The sequence below is a fragment of the Podarcis raffonei genome, chromosome 16, assembly GCF_027172205.1.
Source record: "Podarcis raffonei isolate rPodRaf1 chromosome 16, rPodRaf1.pri, whole genome shotgun sequence".
In the NCBI taxonomy this organism is placed as follows: domain Eukaryota; kingdom Metazoa; phylum Chordata; class Lepidosauria; order Squamata; family Lacertidae; genus Podarcis; species Podarcis raffonei.
In genome coordinates, this window is record NC_070617.1 from 3,593,804 (window position 1) to 3,614,091 (window position 20,288).

A 20,288-nucleotide genomic window follows, 5' to 3' on the forward strand; every position below is an offset into this window, starting at 1 on the left:
ACTGGGGGCGTGCAGAGTGCCTCTGACGTCTGCCAGGAGTGGTAGGGCAAGAGGCAAGGAGACAAACCGTAGGGGGAGCCAGAGAGCCAATGGCAGGGAGAGCCGCTCCCTGGAAGTCTCCGGCTACTAAATCTCTTGGACTCGTGCGGCTGTGACACTTGCAAAGGCACCCCGTCTGCCTGAATTTGTCACCCTCTAGGTGTTGCTGGGCACCCAGCTGCCAACGGACAGCATGCCCAATGGTCAGGGCCATTGGGAATTGGACTTCTGGAGTGTTTTGGCGGGCAGAGAGCGTTGAGGAAGGCTGGCCTGGGGCAGCCAGCTGCCGACCCCTAATCCAGCGACGCTTTTGCAGCTGGGAAAGTGTGCATGGGGCTGGGGCAAGCCTGCTATTCACCCAAGCTGCACCACGGTGCTGCAGGCCTACCTGGCCTCCCGAAATTTCTTGAGCAAGCTGGGCCGGTCCTGATTGCGCCGCCGGCGGAACCAGCGCTCGACCTGCCGGGGGGTGCAGCCGCTTTTCTTCGAGAGGCCCTCGATGTCTGCCTGCGGGGGCAGAAGAAGGGAAAACAGGGGCCCATTCAGAGAGAGGAGAGAGAGTTCAGGGAAGAAAGCCACTGAAATGCAGACAGCAGCAACATTTGCTTTGCTTTGCCATGTCTACCTTGAGACACTAGATTTCTAAGTGCGTGGATCCTATGCCTCCTTCCCAGAAAAAGCCACTGGTTTTGATGAAAGCCTCCAACTGGGGGTCCTGTTTTGGAAAAGACCTCTCTAGTTGCAACATCAGCCTGGCAAAGACTTCTTGATTTGAAGATGTGCTGGTTGGCCCAGAAGTTTTTAATGCTTAAGAACTCAGTTGACCCAATAGTTTCCTAGCTGCTTTCATGCTGGAGTTTTGCAGACCTTCGATTCCCACCAAATTTTATATTTTATAAAGTTGGCTTTGGGTCATTGTGTCCCGGAGCTCTGGGGATATCAAGAAGGGGACATTTCCAGGCCAAGAATTCTGGGGATGAACCTGAGATCTTCTGCAGCCAATTTTACGCCACTGGGATGACGAATTTAGGGAAACTGCAGGGGTGAGCACACCCCAAGTGCAACCAAAGAACCTCACCCTGGGAAAACCATCTTCCATTCAACAGGGGGAAAGAATCCTGTCCTCCTGCTTCTGAAAACACAGGTTTCTCCTGGCCCTACCTGGAAATGCCACTGGGACCTGGGACTTTCTGCGCTCTACCAGTGAGCTACGGCCTGTCCCCACCCCCATCCAGACTGAAGCAGCGGCGATGCAAGAAGGCGCAGATTTGCCTCGGGGGCTGGCAGCTGGCAAAGCCAAACAGGAGATGGAAACCTTTTTGCTCTCGTTTATAGGCTTAATTACCCAGATGCACCAACTGGGAGTTCAGAGCGTATGTCCACAACAAGTATTGGCACGGGCCGCGTGGTGCCAGCAACAAGCCAATTGATTTTTCATCTGGATGCCTTGGTGGGAGAAATGGCAAGCCAGAGTCTCAGGCCATCAGCTCTGGCAGAAGACCAGCTCCATTAAGTGCCTTCTGACCCAGGAGTTACTATTAAAAAAGTGGTGCCTGAGCACGTTTTTCCTCTGCCCTCCCTGTCCCTTCTTCCTTGTATGCCGTGTCTTTTTTCTTTTCTATGACTGTAAGCCTGTGGGCAGGGACTGTTTTGTTTTAATTGACTGGACACTGGGAGCCTTTCTGGCTGAAGAGCATTGGGTACAAATGCTCTAAATGAGGGAGCTGAGAGAAACATTTTCCATGTCTCCGGGTAGAGGGCGACCTTTGAGTCTCCTCTGTGAAAACCTCCTCTCACGTATTGCGAAAAATCCTGACCGTTACTACTGTCATACCGTCCATTTAAAGTACTACAATACCCCCGCCACACAGGAAACCGTTGTTCCCTTTACAGAGCTAAAATTCCCAGAGTTCTCTATGTTTTTAGAGGTTCCTGTTTTTATCTGTTAGCTGCCTTGAGTCCTGTCAAGGGAAAAGGAAGGGTATAATTTGTTGCTGTTATTATTAGGGATGGATCGTTAAACCGCTCTGGGAATTGTAGCTCTGTAATGGTATGTCAATCTTCTAAGAGCTCTCAGTTCCCAAACTGACAAACTACAGTTCACAAACTACAGTTCCCAGGTTTCTTTGAGAGGAAGCCATGGCTGTTCAAAGCAGAATCATAGTATTTAAATGTATGATACAAAGAACACCCCCACTTCCTTCCTCTCTCAGACATGACCTCCCTGGCAAAGTTACCTGTTTGGGGTGTTTACAGGACGTCGTATAAAATTTCTCTAGGACGGGATTCGGAGTGGCTTTTAAGCGCACTTTCTCCTTGACGTTCAAAAGAGCCGCTAGCGGAGTTGCCACGTATCTGGGGGGCAGAAGAGAACAACGGAAAGGGAAGAGAGGGGACGAAAGAAAAGAAACACAACGTTAGGATTCTGCAGCAGTTTCCGGTGCCAAAACAGAAACGGCCGTTAAATTTTACGGACTTCGGCAGCAGGGCTTCCTTTGAGGAAGGTTGGAGCGCCGAACCCATCAGATGTGGCACGAATTAACGGAGGAAGCTGGCTTCATACAGAGTCCGACCACTGGAGTGCATCCAGCTCATGACTGCCTACACTGACTGGCAGCCACTCTCCAGCGGTTCAGACAAGGAGATCGAGCCCGAACTTTTCTGTCTCCGAAGCAGAGGCTCCACCCCTGATCTACAGATCTTCTTTTAAAGCAATACTAAGATTCCAGTCCTCAGGGTCCTGAACGTAGTACCGATTTAACATTTAACTTGTTGGCAGGCTTCGGGCATGGAGTCTTTTTCCAGTCCAGTCCTGGGGGATTGCTACAGCCCTCTTTCCAGGAAAAAAAGCAAGATTCTAGTCCTCATTCTGCATAAAGGGCTGCCTTATACTGAGCCGGACCCTTGGTCCATTTAGTTCAGTACTTCCTGCACTGACTGGCAGTGTCTCTTTGGGGTTTCAGGCAGGGAGGGGTGGCTTTCACAGTCCCACCTAGAGATGTCAGAATTCGAACCTGGGACCGTCTGCATGCAAAGCACGGAATCGGGGATCCCAGTAGATGCTGGGCCTCACATGAATTCAAAGAATTGTAGGGACCCCACGGGGTCATCTAGTCCAACCCCCCCTGCAACGCAGGAATCTTTGCTAAAGCAATCCAGGACAGATGGCCATCCGACCTCTTCACCCCACATAAACCCACCCGGCCACTCCAATCTGCAGAACTGTGGCAAGTCCCACCTAATACTCGCTCTGCATTTGTAGGAAATCCCGTTACACTTTGGAACTCCCTGCCTATTGACGTCAGGCAGGCTCTTTCGCTGAATTCTTTTCGGCGCCTGAACATCTTTGTGCAGGCAGGCCGTATCCAGACGTGTGGAACGCCTGCAGGCATTTTAATCCGGGTTTTCGGCTTAGATTATTATGTGAAGGTTTCCAACAGTCGCCCTCCTCCATCTGAGATAATCTCGGGGTTTCATTCCCTGCTTCCCCGCTTTACAATCAAATAATAATAATCATAATTTATTATTTGTACCCTGCCCATCTGGCTGGGTTTCCCCAGCCACTCTGGGCAGCTTCCAACAAAGATGAAAAATACATTAAAATGCCACACATTAAAAACTTCCCTGAACAAGGCTGCCTTCAGATGTCTTCTAAATGTTAGGTAGTTGTTTATTTCCCTGACACATGATGGGAGGGCGTTCCACAAGGTGGGCACCACCACTGAGAAGGCCCTCTGCCTGGTTCCCTGTAACCTCACTTCTCACAGGGAGGGAACTGCCAGAAGGCCCTCGGCGCTGGACCTCAGTGTCCAGGCTGGATGATGGGGGTGGACACCAGGTATACTGGGCCGAGGCCGTTTAGGGCTTTAAAGATCAGCACCAACACTTTGAATTGTGCTTGGAAAAGTACTGGGAGCCAATGTAGGTCTTTCAAGACCGGTGTTATATGGTCTCGGCGGCCTCTCCCAGTCCCCAGTCTAGCTGCCGCATTCTGGATTAGTTGTAGTTTCCGGGTCACCTTCAAAGGTAGCCCAACATAGAGCACACTGCAGTAGTCCAAGCGGGAGATAACCAGAGCATGCACCACTCTGGCGAGACAGTCCGCGGGCAGGGAGGGTCTCATCCTGTGTCCCAGATGGAGCTGCTGTGGACACAGAATTGACCTGCGTCTCCATGGACAGCTGTGAGTCCAGAATGACTCCCAGGCCGCGCACCTGGTCCTTCAGGGGCAATTTTACGAGAGGAATCCAGTAAGACTGTCCTAAACTGAGCCTCTGGAGATCTGCAGTGCTGAAGGGATTTGTTACAAGGGGGCACACAGCCCCCAATATCCCCCCCATCAGCCTGCCCCCAACCCCCCCCCTTGTTGAGCCTATCCTAGAGCTAAATGGCAACTCTTCTCATGCTCTCTCCAACATTGCTGCACCGTAAAAAATAACATACACACAGAGGCCAGCCTCTCAAACAATGCTCTGATTGTCTCCATCTTCTGTGGAGAAGGGGGGGGGGTGGAATGGTCAACTGTGATAAATAATTGCTCTTTAATTCTCCGGCCTGGCCGTCTCAGGCCAGTCCGCGGGCGCTGCTGACTTCATCGGGATTGTCGCCCCCTCCGCAGACAAACGCTGGCAGTTGACACAATGCCACAATTATGCCAAGGGCCCATGGCTGGGTCAAGGCTGATGCCAGAGCCTTGCTGCCCTCCCCCCCCCCCACCCGAGGACTTGGCACGGGATTCGGGCACAGGGAGAAAAGCGCCTCGCCTTTGCCCCAAAACTCTCAAGGAATCCGCAGCGCCCACGCAGAGCCAACCCTCCTTCCCAGGACGCGCGGTCAAGAGTTTGCAAGGTTGCGGCTTTCCGTGGGGACGGAACGGCCTGGCAGCAGGATCAGGCCAGAAAAGGTGCATTGGGTCCGGCGTGCTGTCCTCTGTGCTCTGATGGTGTTTCCTGCTTGGCAGGGGGTTGGACTCGATGGCCCTTGTGGTCTCTTCCAACTCTATGATTCTATGATTCTAAATGCTCCTAAGAACCAAGGAATTCAGATAGACTGCCCCTGGACCTGGAGGTTCCACAAGCGTCTCTCTCTCTTTTTTGTTTTGTTCCAGCCAATCAGAAATTTGCTGGGTGTTGACCCCGTGGGGTCAGTCCCCACCTCACAGCCTAGCCTACTACGCAGGGACCTCGCTCCTTGTCCCCCTTTCCCCTGGTTTACCCCAAATAGGCCATCGTACTCACATTTCAAAGAGGTGCCTGATGATGAGGAAGACAAATGCTAGAGGGATGGTGATATACAAGTCGCTGGACTTCGGGGCCACGCGGCCTTCGCTGAATTCGACGTCCGCCCAGGTGAGGTTGGACGGCAGCCAGAGCCGGTCCCACCAGAAGTAATTGCATAATGTCTGGAACATCCTGCAAAAATGAAGAAAACAGAAACAGGGTGAGTGAGGAAAGGCAGTTTCCGGCTGGGAGAGATGACGGGTAGACGGCTCAGAGCCCATGCTCACACCATGTACAGTGGTACTTCGCATTACAGATACTCTTTTAAAGGTAAAGGGACCCCTGACCATTAGGTCCAGTCGTGGCCGACTCTGGGGTTGCGGCGCTCATCTCGCTTTACTGGCCAAGGGAGCCGGCGTACAGCTTCTGGCTCATGTGGCCAGCATGACTAAGCCGCTTCTGGCGAACCAGAGCAACGCACAGAAACACCGTTTCCCTTCCCGCCGGAGCGGTACCTATTTATCTACTTGCACTTTGACGTGTTTTCTAACTCCTAGGTGGGCAGGAGCAGGAACCGTGCAATGGGAGCTCACCCCGTCGCAGGGATTCGAACCGCCAACCTTCTGATCAGCAAGTCCTAGGCTCTGTGGTTTAACCCACAGCGCCACCTGCGTCCCATACCCAGAATTAGTACCTCAGGTTAAAAACTTTTCTTCAGGATGAGAACAGAAATTGTGCGGCGGCAGCAGGAGGCCCCATTAGCTAATGTGGTACCTCAGATTAAGAACACTTTCAGGTTAAGAACGGACCTCCGGAATGAATTAAGTTCTTAACTCGAGGTACCACTGTATTTAACGCCCTACAGTACCACTTTAAATGCCCGTGGCTCACATCCTGCAAACCTCGGAACTGAGGTTTGGCTAAGGGTGCAGAGTGTTGTTAGGAGGGGAACCCCAGCGTTTCCCTACTACAGCTACAATTCCCAGAGCAGTTTATCCATCAATCTCTCTTCACAGGGAGTTCTGGGAATTGTAGTTCTGTGAGAGGGAATAGGTCAGGTACCCCCAAACTCGGCCCTCCAGATGTTATGGGACTACAGTTCCCATCAACCCTGACCACTGGTCCTGCCAGCTAGGGATGATGGGAGTTGTAGTCCCAAAACATCTGGAGGGCCAAGTTTGGGGGTGCCTGGAATAGGGGGTCTCTCTCCTGACAGCTCTCAGCATCCTTAACAAACTACAACTCCCAGAATTCCTGGAGAGGGGAAGCCATGCCTGTTCAAAGTGTCATCGCAGAGCTTTGAATGCATGGTGTCAAAGAAACCAAAGTCAAAATAAAAGTAAATGTAATGGGACCCCTGACCATTAGGTCCAGTCGTGGCCGACTCTGGGGTTGCGGCGCTCATCTCGCTTTACTGGCCGAGGGAGCCGGCGTGCAGCTTCCGGGTCATGTGGCCAGCAGGACTAAGCCGCTTCTGGCGAACCAGAGCAGCGCACAGAAACACCGTTTACCTTCCCGCCGGAGTGGTACCTATTTATCTACTTGTACTTTGAGGTGCTTTCAAACTGCTAGGTGGGCAGGAGCAGGGACTGAATAACTGGAGCTCACCCCGTCGTGGGGATTCGAACCGCCGATCTTCAGATTGGCAAGTCCTAGGCTCTGTGGTTTAACCCACAGCACCACCCGCGTCCCAAAGTCAAAATAGTTTCCCCTTTATTTAGACTTTATTTAGAGTGATTTGTTTCTACTACACCAGAGGAAGGAACCATTTTCCCCACAGCTCAGGGGCCACGTTGACTTGCAGGGACCTCACCCCCCCCCAGAGGTGGTAGTGGGCAAAAGTGGGCGGGGCCAGACACACAGGTGTTCCCTTTGTCCAGGGGACAACTTCAGAGAGTTGCAGCCAATGAGAGTAGGCGCACCAGAAACAGCGAAATATTCAACACAACTAACTTTGTTCAATTGATTTCAACGGGTTTACTAGGCACACACACCTCTATCCGAACAAGCAAGGGGACTCAGCATGCCTGAAAGATAGACTTCCCAGGTAAAAGTCCTCAAGGAGTGTGCAGAGTTCAATGTGGCCCCCAGTCCTCCCTACCCGGCCCCCAGGACCCTCCCTCTCTGGCCTGCCTTTCAAGTGCTTCTAATTACCGCAAATGTATCCTCAGAGCCGTGAGGCAAGGAAGTATATAGAAACCTTTGGCCCCAGCCACCACCACACGTGGCCCCCGTGGAACGTCGTCCGCAAGGAACCTGCCCCTCCGGCTGAAAAAGGTTTCTCCTACTCGTTCCTTGCACGCCCCAAGTAACTTGCGCCTTCAGGAATAACCAGAGTGCCTCTAAGCATATGCAGAGTGCCAGGCGTCTCCAAGAAACAAGCCACACACACTCTGCATTTAGGAGGCCAGAGTGGACAGGAACTCTGGGTGAGCTCAACAAATGAAAGGCAAGTGGTTCTGTAGGAAGAGGTAAAGTGGGGGGGGCACCCAGCCCAGCGCCCTGGGAGTGCCAGGAACCCACAAGCAGGACCCCAGGAAAAGAGAAGGGGGTGGCTGGGTCAATGTGCCCTTTTGATATCCCTCTGCCAATCTCGTTAGAATAAATAAAACACTCTTGGCAGCCAGTGTTGGAAGTTGGCCAGGCACGTTTTGCAGCTGGCGCAGGTCCACTTGCGCCCATGTAGAGATCTCTGGGTGCCAAGCTGACGAGTGGCATCTACACCTGGCTGGCTCCTCCAGCCTTCCTCAGAAGGTAAGCAGAACATCTTATTTATTGGGTTCACCTTTTTCTCCAAGGAGTACATGGTTCAGCCATGCTCCTTGGTTAAGCCCTACGACGACCCTGTGAGGTAGGTCTCGCCAGAGTGGCGCATGCTCTGGTTATCTCTCACTTGGACTACTGCAATGCGCTCCACTGGGAGCCAGTGTGGTGTAGTGGTTAAGAAAGGTGGACTCATAATCTGGTGAACCGGGTTCGCTTCCCCACTCCTCCACATGCAGCTGCTGGGTGACCTTGGGCCAGTCATACTTCTCTGAAGTCTCTCAGCCCCACTCACCTCACAGAGTGTTTGTTGTGGGGGAGGAAGGGAAAGGAGAATGTGAGCCGCTTTGAGACTCCTTAAAGGGAATGAAAGGCAGGATATCAAATCCAAACGCTTCTTCTTCTTCTTCTTCCACGTGGGGCAACCTTTGAAGGTGACCCGGAAACTGCAACTGCAGTCATACCTCGGGTTACAGATGCTTCAGGTTGCATTTTTCCAGGTTACGGACGCACCAAAACCCAGAAGTACTGGAATGGGTTACTTCCGGGTTTTGGCAGCCGCGCATGCACAGAAGCGCTAAACCACGTTTTGCGCATGCGCAGAAGCATTGAATTGCAACCCACACGTGTACAGACGTGCTGCCGTGGGTAGCGAACGCTGCAGGCTGCGAACGTGCATCCCGCACGGATCACGTTTGCAACCCGAGCGTCCACGGTAATCCAGAATGCGGCAACTAGACTGGTGACTGGGAGCGGCCGCCGTGTATTTTAATATTCTGTTGGGAGCCGCCCAGAGTGGCTGGGGACGGCCGGCCAAATCGGCAGGGTATAAGTAATTAAATTGTTGTTGTTGTTGGTTATTGGTAAAGAGGCTGAGATTGAGGTCACCCAGTGAACTTCATGACAGAGTGGGGATTCAAACCCGGACCTCCCAGGTTCTGATCCGATGCTCTAACTGCTGCACCGCCCTGGCTTCCTAGAGTACTTCTGCTCTATAAATTAAGGAGGCAAATAAAAATGGGGAAAGCAAAATGTCACATAGAGAAGGAGATGGGAATATTTTTTTCTGGAAGCTTGAATTTATTTTGGTTCTGGATTGATTTATTTGACGCTTTAATGTGTTGTAAGCTGCTTTGATATTTGTTCTTCAAAATGTAAAGCGGTATAGAAATGATCACCATCACCCCACCGGGAGAGAAGGTGAAGCCGGCGCTTAGAGATTCCTTTGTGACTGGATTATAGATCTGAGTTTCAAACATGGTTGGCAACACCTTAGGAAGCCTGTTGCAAGTCCTTTGCCTTGCAGAGGAGTAAATGAAGGCAAGGCCAGACAAGATAAGAGAATAAGAACATAAGAACACAGAGAACTAATGATTAAGAGAAAAGCCCGGTGCCAAAATTACAATGGAGAGGGACACACCACCTCACCGCAGACAGATCGATGGTGCTGCCAGCGCACACAGGACCGGTCTGGAGCAGTTCAGGCAGAATTTGACCCCGTTCAACCGTCCAAAAAAACCCGGACTTTCTTGCCATCTGGGTCAAGATGTAATTTTGCCGCAGTCGCTGAACTTCGCAGAGTTTGGCAAGGGCAAAACTGAGAACGACAGCAGGAGACTCTGAGGGTTGTGGGTTCGAGAGCCCCACATGGGGCAAAAGATCCCGCCGCTAAAGGGGGTTGGACTAGATGACCCTGAGGGTCACAATTCTACGGTTCTCTGACATGAAATGCATTGTTGAGAGGGCAGGGGAAAGAGAAACAAGAGATAGCTGGTGGTCAGGGGAACATTTGCAAACATGACTTCGCGCCAAGTCAATAAAACATTGAATATTAAGCCCCCGACGTGGTAAGATTTGCCGCCAGAAGTCAGGGCAAGACTGGAGAGGTTTGCGGCGATGCCAATTTGGGAAAGGCAAAGTTCTGCCCGGACACGGTGCTGGTCCCAATTGCTCCCACCTGAAGAAAGGGGCCAGCGTTTGGGACCTTTTGGTTTGGAGAGCAGGCAAGGAAGACGCAACATGATAGGGCAGAGAGGAGATTTTCCTCCCTCTCTCACAACACCGGGACTCGCGGACATCCAAGGATGCAGAAGGTTGGAAGGTTTGGGGCAGATAAAAGGAAGGACTGATTCACACAGAACAGAGATGAACTGCGGAACTCCCTGCCACAGGGAGGCAGGCAGGGCCTAAAGGTAAAGGTAAAGGGACCCCTGACTGTTAGGTCCAGTCGTGGCCGACTCTGGGGTTGTGGCGCTCATCTCGCTTTACTGGCCGAGGGAGCCGGCGTACAGCTTCCGGGTCATGTGGCCAGCATGACTAAGCCGCTTCTGGTGAACCAGAGCAGCGCACAGAAACGCCATTTACCTTCCCGCCGGAGTGGTACCTATTATCTACTTGCACTTTGACGTGCTTTCGAACTGCTAGGTTGCCAGGAGCAGGGACCGAGCAACGGGAGCTCACCCCGTCGCAGGGAATCGAACCGCCGACCTTCTGATCAGCAAGTCCTAGGCTCTGTGGTTTAACCCACAGCGAGGACTAGGCAAATGAGTGGCTATCGACGGCAGCAATGAGAACAGGATCCTGGCCGAGCTTTTCTCACGTTCTGATGGAACCTCCAGGCCCAGCAGCAGTCTACCTTGATTCCTAGGTTCTAGGCCTAGGACCCTCGTACCTATGGGACCGCCTCTCCTGGTATGCCCCGCGGAGGACCTTAAGGTCCATAAATAGCAACACCCTAGAGGTCCCAGGCCCTAAGGAAGTCAGATTAGCCTCAACCAGAGCCAGGACCTTTTCAGTACTGGCCCCGACCTGGTGGAACGCTCTGCCTCATGAGACCAGGGCTCTGCAGGATCAGATTTCTTTCTGCAGAGCCCGTAAGACAGAGTTGTTCCGCCTGGCCTTTGGCTTGGAATCAACTTGATCCCCTTCCCCTCTTTCCTTCTGTGATGGAACTCCTATTTGGGGACTTCCCTGGCTTTTTCTGGCCCACGTAGGACCAGTCTGGATAGTTGGCCTTGGTGAAGATTTGACGTTTTCATCCCCCAAAAAGTTTTTGATTTGAGTTTCTACTGAAATGAGGCTGCACTTCAATGTAGTTTAATCTTGTTTTTAAGTTGTATTTTGTTTTGTTTAGTGTTTATATTATTAACTTGTAAGATATGGATTTGTTTTGTCTTTTTTAGTTGTTGTTGCTTTTTTAATTTTTCGAATGTTGGTTTTTGTGTGTTGTGTATTGTTATTTTTCAATACTTTTCGTGTTGTCGTTGTTGTTGTGTGGAAAATACTAATAAAACTTAGTTAATAATAATAATAATAAAAGTTGTATTTCAATAAATTGTTTTATACCTGGTGTTAGTCGCCCTGAGCCCAGTCTTGGCTGGGGAGGGTGGGGTATAAATAAAATTTATCATTACTATTATTATTTGGGGCATTTGGCCACAGCAAGAGCAGGAGGCCGGAGCAGGTGGGCAACTGACCCACTCCAGCTAAAAGGGCTCTTTGTATATATATATATTTAAAGCAGCCGGTTCCAAGAAGGAAAGCAGAGGATATAAACCGGAATTAACTGCATATCCACCAGGTCTGTGTGCATGTGCGTGAGGGAGGCAGAGATTGCAAGAGGACAGAAGATGGGAGTTTGCCCAATCTCTCTTCCCACATGACAGGCAAAGGTCACAGTCAGTAGACTCTGCTCCTCGTCGGGCTGCAACGCGATGCACACTTAAGCAGAATGGGAATTTATTAACACCGAGCATTTATTAACACACGCCCAGAGATTAACAGGCATTGCGTGTCCTTACAACATCCACACAAGGCATATTACGAGCCAGGCTGCAGCCAGGGCAGGTTTGCCCAGGGCAAAGGTTGGGCTTCGGGTCTCCTCTCTTGAGGACTAGCCACTTGCAGACGCTCTCTGCGATGGCAGCCTGATCTTTTATTCCCCTTCCTTCCCTCCCCCTCCCCTTTTTATGAAGATTACCCGCTCTGGGATCCCACAGCTAATTATCCCCTGGTCTCCTCGCTGGCCCAAATAGGACTAATTTAGCCAGCTAGCCCTGGTGATCATCTAATGTTTATTGGATGGATTTCCCCCCTAAATTGATTTTTGAATTCTGAATTTATTGTTATTCACGTTTTATACAGTCATACCTCGGGATAAATATGCTTCAGGATAAGTATTTTCAGGTTGCGCTCCGCGGCAACCCAGAAGTAATGGAGCACGTTACTTCCGGGTTTTGCTGCTCGCGCATGTGCACATGGTCAAAATGACGTCACGAGCATGCGCGGAAGCGGCAAAACGCGACCCACAAGCGCGCAGCTGCGCCTTACGTTCTGTTCAGGATGCAAACAGGGCTCCAAAACGGATCCCATTCACATCCCAAGGTACCACTGTACTGTATTTTATGCTATTTTTGGTTGCATCAATTTTTTTTGCTCTATAAGACTCACTTTTTCCCTCCTAAAAAGTAAGGGGAAATGTGTGTGCATCTTATGGAGCGAATGCAGGCTGCGCAGCTATCCCAGAAGTCAGAACAGCAAGAGGGATTGCTGCTTTCACAGCACAGCGATCCCTCTTGCTGTTCTGGCTTCTGAGATTCAGAATATTTTTTTTCTTGTTTTCCTCCTCCAAAAACTAGGTGCGTCTTGTGGTCTGGTGCGTCTTATAGAGCGAAAAATACGCTGAGTGTTTAAAATTTTTTGTTAGCCGCCCTGAGCCCGGTTTTTGAACTAGGAAGGGCGGGGTATAAATAAAAATTATTATTATTATTATTATTATTATTATTATTATTATTATTATTATCATCATCATCATCATCATCATCATCATCAGATGGGCAATAGCCAAGCTGGTCGCCTAGTTGATTGATCTGAAGACCAAGGTGCTAGAGAAATCCATAAAGTTGGGCTTCAGGATTAAGGATGGTGAACTCTGCTCTGGTCAACGGAACAAGGGAAGGTTACAGGAAAACCAGCTTTATGAGGAACAGTTGAGCTAGTTGGGCTAGCTTGGCCTGGAAAAGAGGAGACTGAGACGAGACGAGAATCTAAGAATCATAGACTTGGAAGGGACCCGAGGGACATCTAGTCCAACCCCCCGAAATACAGAGATCTCAACTCAAGCAACCATGACAGATCCATCCAACCTCTGCTTAAAAACCTCCAGTCATGCTATGACGCCACCTTCAAATATCTGTCGCACAGAAGATGGAGCGAGCTTGTTTTCTCCTGCTCTGCAGGGTAGGACTTGAACCTGTGACTTCAGGTTACAAGGAAGGAGATTCCGACTCGACATTGGGAAGAACTTTCTGACAGTAAGAGCCATTAGACAGTGGAACAGGCTCCCTCAAAAGCTGGCGGACTCTGTTTTAGGTTTTCAAGCAGAGGTTGGGTGGCCGTTTTTTGGGGATTCTTTCGCCACGGTTCCTGCTTTGCGGGGGCTGGGCTAGATGACCTTTGCGAGTCCCTTCCAACTCTATATACCAGATGTCAAAGAGAAAAATAATTACCAAACTTTTAGAAGACATCTGAAGGCAGCCCTGTTTAGGGAAGCTTTTAATGTTTTATAGGTTATTGTATTTTAGTGTTCTGTTGAAAGCCGCCCAAAGTGGCTGGGGAAACCCAGCCAGATGGGCAGGGTATAAATATATTATTATTATTATTATTATTATTATTATTATTATTATTATTATCATCATCATCATCATCATCATCACCGGTCTGGCAAGAACATCAGAAAATCCGTGTAGCTGGGCAGGCCAATGGCCCATCTTGCCCCGCATCCAGCCAAACGCTCCAAAGAATGTCAGAATCAAGGTAGACTGCTACTGCGCCTGGAACCTCCATAAGAATATCAGAAGAGGGCAGGGCTGGGAGAGAGTGGCGCCGTCTCAATTGGGCATTTGGGGTTTTATAGCTACAACCAGACCAAGAGACTGGAAATGCAAGCCTTCTTATTTGCAGGCGGCTGCGTCTTGTTTTCACAAGCGTGCAACCCAGCACCGTTCAGAAGGAAATTACGATTACGGGAGGATTAAGGAGCAGCTCAAACAATTTTCATCCTGGGGCTAGATGACACATTTCACATCGTTGCGCTGCCGGGTGAGAAATTCCGCCACCGGATCTCTTCCCAGGAGCCAGGAAGGAATCTCAGAAGGCTCTGTGGGTGGGGAGTTCACAGCTGGTCCGGTCTCTGGCCGGCAGCCAGCCCTTCCCAACCGAGATGACTGTAGAGAGGTGAAGCCTGTCATAAACGCTGCTTTCTAGCCTCTGAGCCACATCTCCAACCTGTTTGATGTCCAGGCGACACCTTGTGATGGGAACAGGGGTGCAGGCTGCTGCCTGATGCCACGCCCGGTCTCTGCTCCATCAAACTGAATATTGTCCGCACTGACCGGCAGAGGCTCTCTGGGCTTTCTGGCAAGAGGCATCCCCTAAACGATGTATTTAATATTACTATTATTCATTCAATTTGTATACCAAACTACAGCCACAGGTCTCGGGGCAGATCACAACATAAAATGATATCACCTTGCCAACAAAGGTCCGTATGGTTAAAGCTATGGTTTTCCCAATAGTGATGTATGGAAGTGAGAGCTGGACCATAAAGAAGGCTGATTGCCGAAAAATTGGTGCTTTTGAATTCTGGTGCTGGAGGAGACTCTTGAGAGTCCCATGGACTGCAAGAAGATCAAACCTCTCCATTCTGAAGGAAATCAGCCCTGAGTGCTCACTGGAAGGACAGATCCTGAAGCTGAGGCTCCAAGACTTTGGCCACCTCATGAGAAGAGAAGACTCCCTGGCAAAGACCCTGATGTTGGGGAAGATGGAGGGCACAAGGAGAAGGGGACGACAGAGGACGAGATGGTGGGACAGTGTTCTCGAAGAGACCAGCGTGAGGGAGGCAGTGGAAGACAGAAGTGCCTGGCGTGCTCTGGTCCAGGGGGTCAGGAAGAGGCGGACACGACTAAACGACTAAACAACAACAAGAAGTCCTCATGGTTTTGAGCAAGGGTCCTTCAGGGCTCAGTACTGTCCACACGGACCGGCAGCATCTCTCCAGGATTTCAAGCTTTTGGGGATTGAATTTGGGACCTGCTGCATGCAAAGCAGAGGAGCTATTGGCTCTTCCCCAATAGATAGATATTCTAGTCCTCAAGGTTTTGAACGCAGGACCCATTTAAAGACAGAAGCAGGAAGCAGTGTTGTACCAAGGCAGGTCCTTGACCCAGCTAGCTCAATACTGTCTACACAGGCAGGCAGCAGTTATCCAGGGTTTCAGACACGGGTTGGTCCTACTTGACAACATCCAGGCATGCAGCAAGTTTCTTTTTGTTGTTGTTAACCGCTCTGAGTTTATATTGGCTTTTGTTTTGACAATCAAGCCGTCTGTTTCAATAAACAAACAAATACCGTATTTATCGCTCTATAGGGCACACCTGACCATAGGGCGCACCTAGTTTTCAGAGGGGGAAATCAAGGAAAAAAATATGATTCCCCCCCCCCAGCTCTGGGAGCAGCAGACAGGCTGCACGCAGCCTGTGCACTTCTCCCAGACCTTCTCCCTGCTTTTGCGGGAGGTGGGGGAATTCCCCCATCTCCCGCAAAAGCCCACAGGAGAGAGAAGGGACTGACTCGGCCAGTCAGTCCCTTCTCCCTCCTTGGGGAAAAGCCCCCTAGAGCGGCACGCTCTTTAAAGGCTGCACGGCTCCTGCGGGCTTTTCTAGGAGGTGGGGGAATTCCCCCACCTCGTAGAAAAGCCCGCAGAAGTTGCGCACCCTTTAAAGAGCATGCGGCTTTTGCGGGAGGTGGGGGAATTCCCCCACCTCGTAGAAAAGCCCGCAGAAGTTGCGCACCCTTTAAAGAGCGTGCGGCTTTTGCAGGAGGTGGGGGAATTCCCCTACCTCGTAGAAAAGCCCGCAGAAGTCGCGCAGCCTTAAAAGAGCCCGCGGCTTTTGCAGGAGGTGGGGGAATTCCCCCATCTCCCGCAAAAGCCCACAGGAGCCGCGGACCCTTTAAAGAGCGCGCGGCTCCTGCGGGCTTTTCGACCAAGCCTGTGGGGCTGGCGTGGGGGGAAGCACTGTTTTCCCCCACCGCCAGCCTCAAAATCAGGTCGGGGAGTAGCGTGAAGGCGTTGCGCACCTTCCCACTGCCCCCAGAGCCTGTGGGGCTGGCAGTGGCGGGAAGCGCTGCTTTCCCCCACCGCCAGCCTCAAAGACCAGACTCTCCAGGCTTCAGCGAAAGCAAAGCGAAGCCTCCAGAGCACAGGCTTCGGAGGCTTCGCGTTGCTATCTCTGAAGCCAGGGAGCCTGCATTCGCTCCATAAGACACACACACATTTCCCCTTAATTTTGGGAGGGGGAAAAGTGCGTCCTATAGAGCGAAAAATACGGTAAATAAAGTAAGATGCTAGTCCTGGCTCGGAATAAAAAGCCCGTTCAAAGAGGAATATTGGAAGCTGCCTGGCTGGCAAGTGGTTCCAGGGTTTGAGGAGGGAGGGCTCTCTTCCAGCCCTTCCTGGATCCTTTCACTTGCTCTCCCCCAAAGCAACAGCCCTATCCCACAAATTATTATTATTACTTATTTCTATTCCAGACTTTTCTCAGAGGAGCTTAGGGGCGTACATGGCTCTCCCCCTCCTCATTTAATTCCCCCATCAACCCTGCGAGGTAGGTTAATCTGGGAGGCAGTGAGTGACCCAAGGTCACCCGGCTAGCTTCCTGGCAGAGTGAGGATTTGAACCCTGGACTCCGAGTCCCAGGTCCTAGTCTAATTGCTACACCACCTTGACTTCCGTTCGTTGACATCGCTGCGTTGCTAAAGCAAGGGCTCCACGATTGCTAGATGACAATATCACAGGAAGCTGCACGAAAGCCAGTCAGACCGTCGGTTCATCTACCTTGGTATTGTCCACACTGACTGGCAGCAGCTATCAAGGTGTTTCGGGTGTACGGTGTCTCTCCCAGAACTAACTGGAAATGTCAGGGACCAAACCTGGGACGTTCTGCATGCAAAAGAGATGCCCTACCGCTGAGCTAAATCCCTCCCCCCAAAAAACCCCAAGATTCTAGTCCTCATAGAGGACTAGGTTCATCTAGTCCAACCTCTTGCAATGCAGGTATCTCAACTAAAGCATCCAGGACAAATGGCCATCTAACCTCTACTTTAAAATCTCCAAGGAAGGAGAGTACACAGCCTCCCAAGAGAGACAGTTCCACTGTTGAACAGCTCTTACTGCCAGTAAGTTCTTCTTGAAGTTTAGTTGGAATCTCCTTCGTTGTAACTTGAAGCCACGGGTTCGAGTCCTCCCCTCCAGAGCAGGAGAAAACAAGCTGGCTCCCTCCTCCATGTGGCAGCCCTTGAGATATTGAAGATGGCTCTCATATCTCCTCTTCCTTCAACCGTTCCTCATCAGGCTTGGTTTCCAGACCCCTGATCATTTTGGTCGCCCTCCTCTGCACATGTTCTAGCTTGTCAATATCCTTCTTAAATTGTGGTGCCCAGAACTGGACACAGCATTCCAGGTGTGGCCTGACCAAGGCAGAATAGACTGGGACTATGACTTCCCATAGAAGGCAGAATAGACTGGGACGCGGGTGGCGCTGTGGGTAAAAGCCTCAGCGCCTAGGGCTTGCCGATCGAAAGGTCGGCGGTTCGAATCCCCGCGGCGGGGTGCGCTCCCGTTGCTCGGTCCCAGTGCCTGCCAACCTAGCAGTTCGAAAGCACCCCCGGGTGCAAGTAGATAAATAGGGACCGCTTACTGGCGGGAAGGTAAACGGCGTTTCCGTGTGCTGCGCTGGCTCGCCAGATGCAGCTTTGTCACGCTGGCCACGTGACCCGGAAGTGTCTGCGGACAGCGCTGGCCCCTGGCCTCTTAAGTGAGATGGGCACACAACCCCAGAGTCTGTCAAGACTGGCCCATACGGGCAGGGGTACCTTTACCTTTATGACTTCCCTTGATCTGGACCAGGGGTTCCCAAACTAAGGCCCATGGGCCGGATAAGACCCAAGGGACTCGTTTATCTGGCCCACGGCGACCCCCCACCACTGCCTGCTCTTACCGGCACTGCACCGCTCGGCTGCCCACTCCCAGGTCAGAGGAGCACCGGAAATAGCTTGTGCGCATGCACAAGCGTTATTTCCGGTGCACATCCGGGTTGGAGGAGGCCAGTGCACATGCGCACAAGCTATTTCCAGTGCTCCTCCGACCCAGAAGTGCGCCGGAAATAGTGTGTGCGTACATGTATGGGCATGTGCTCCCCCGCCGCGCGATCGGCGCTGGAGACACTGGCCCGAGGCGCGGTAAGTTTGCTGACCCCTGATCTGGACACTAGACTTCTGTTGATGCAGCCTAGAACAGCATTAGCCTTTTTTGCTGCTGCATCACACTGTGGACTCATGTTCAGCTTGTGGTCTACAAAGACCCCCTAGATCCTTTTCACATGTGCTGCTAGTAAGCCAGGTGTCCCGTCTTATATTTGTGCAGCTGATTCTTCCTGCCTAAGTGCAGAACCTGACATTTGTCCCTGCTGAAATTCATTTTGCTAGCTTGTGCCCAGTTCTCCGATACGTTAAGGTTATGATTCTGAAAACTTTCCTTATGGGCTTTTCCAAGCCCTAACAGCAGGTGCCAAGTGATTGAAACTTGAGATCTTCTGCATGCAAAGAAGACATCCGACCCATTGAGCTACAAGCCCTTTGCAAATAGAACCCATTTATGTCACTGCAAAAACCCCAAACAGCACCCCATTTCTAGGGCACGACCAATCAGAGGCTTTTTCCCGCACAGCTGCGCTGCTACAAATTGCTACAGCCGGAGAGGCGGCTGTGCCACACGCTTCCTTCAGATGTGGCCCAACCCTCGAGGCCGGAAGCAAAGAGGAAGCAGCAAAGACGTTGCAACACTTGAGTCGCACCCTCAGGAAAGCCACCAGAGACAAGCCCAGCCTTCTCCTAACTGGCGCCCACCGGACAGTTCAAACTACAACTCCCATCAGCAAGCACCACCCTTCGGACTACAACTCCCGCCAACGGCCACATCACCCAGAAGGCGCCAAGATGGCTTAGCCTCAAGTTGCCGATTGAAAAAGCTTTTTCAACCGGCGGCAAAATTACGCCCCTCAGAAAATGCGGGTGTAGTCGTTAACGAACGGGCTGATGTTTTCGTGCCGATTTTGCTGTATGGTTAATCGGCTTTAAAAAAAGCCTTTGGTTGGAGAAAAAAGTATCTGCACATTTAAATGGATAAAAAATGCAGATGGCAATGCCTTTCTGGGTGTATGTTAATAATAATAATAATTCCGTATTTATACCCCGCCGTTCCCGGTTCACAAAACCGGACTCAGGGCGGCTGACAACAAACTTAAAACATTTAATTGATGCAACAAAAAACCAGCATGAAATACAGTATAAAACGTGAATAACAATAAATTCAGAATTCAAAAATCAATTTGGTGGGGAAATCCATCCAATAAACATTAGATTATCACCAGGGCTAGCTGGCTAAATTAGTCCTATTTGGGCCAGCGAGGAGACCAGTGTGTTGTATTCCACCATCTGCAACTGGCGTGATTATGGGGCATCGACGGTGGATTTCTAGTGGAAGGTCCGGACATCCTTCCGCTTTTATCAGCTGCGATGATTCCCCAATCAAAGTTAAATTGCGGAACTTCTCACCAACTTGAGTGGCGTTAAAAGAGGATTAGACAGGCTCACGGAGGGGGATAAAGCAATTGATGGCCAACAAAAATCACCTTGCCAACAAAGGTCCGTATAGTAAAAGCTCTGGTTTTCCCAGTAGTGATGTATGGAAGTGAGAGCTGGACCATCAAGAAGGCTGATCGCCGAAGAATGGATGCTTTTGAATTCTGGTGCTGGAGGAGACTCTGGAGAGTCCCATGGACTGCAAGAAGATCCAACCTCTCCATTCTGAAGGAAATCAGCCCTGAGTGCTCACTGGAAGGACAGATCCTGAAGCTGAGGCTCCAGTACTTTGGCCACCTCATGAGAAGAGAAGACTCCCTGGAAAAGACCCTGATGTTGGGAAAGATGGAGGGCACAAGGAGAAGGGGACGATGGAGGAAGAGATGGTGGGACAGTGTTCTCGAAGCTACCAGCATGAGTTTGACTAAACTGCGGGAGGCAGTGGAAAACAGGAGTGCCTGGCGTGCTCTGGTCCAGGGGGTCACGAAGAGGCGGACACGACTAAACGACGAAACAACAACAAAAGTGCCATGGCTGTGCTCTGCCTGCCTGCACGGCGGGAGGCTG

At 51.0% G+C, this 20,288-nt stretch overlaps 1 protein-coding gene across 6 annotated transcripts in view; it reads right to left on the reverse strand.

The window, feature by feature from the left end:
• Positions 1 to 20,288, reverse strand: part of CERS2 (ceramide synthase 2) — a 62,380-nt gene that overhangs the window by 7,923 nt on the left and 34,169 nt on the right. For all 6 annotated transcript variants that reach the window (XM_053368792.1, XM_053368791.1, XM_053368789.1 and 3 more), the window contains 3 exons: positions 5,277 to 5,450; positions 2,277 to 2,394; positions 428 to 546 (listed from right to left, as the gene is read on the reverse strand). In XM_053368792.1, the coding sequence (XP_053224767.1) occupies positions 428 to 546; positions 2,277 to 2,394; positions 5,277 to 5,449 (410 nt within the window). In that variant the 5' untranslated portion in view covers position 5,450. Of the gene's footprint in view, positions 1 to 427; positions 547 to 2,276; positions 2,395 to 5,276; positions 5,451 to 20,288 lie in introns of those variants that run through there.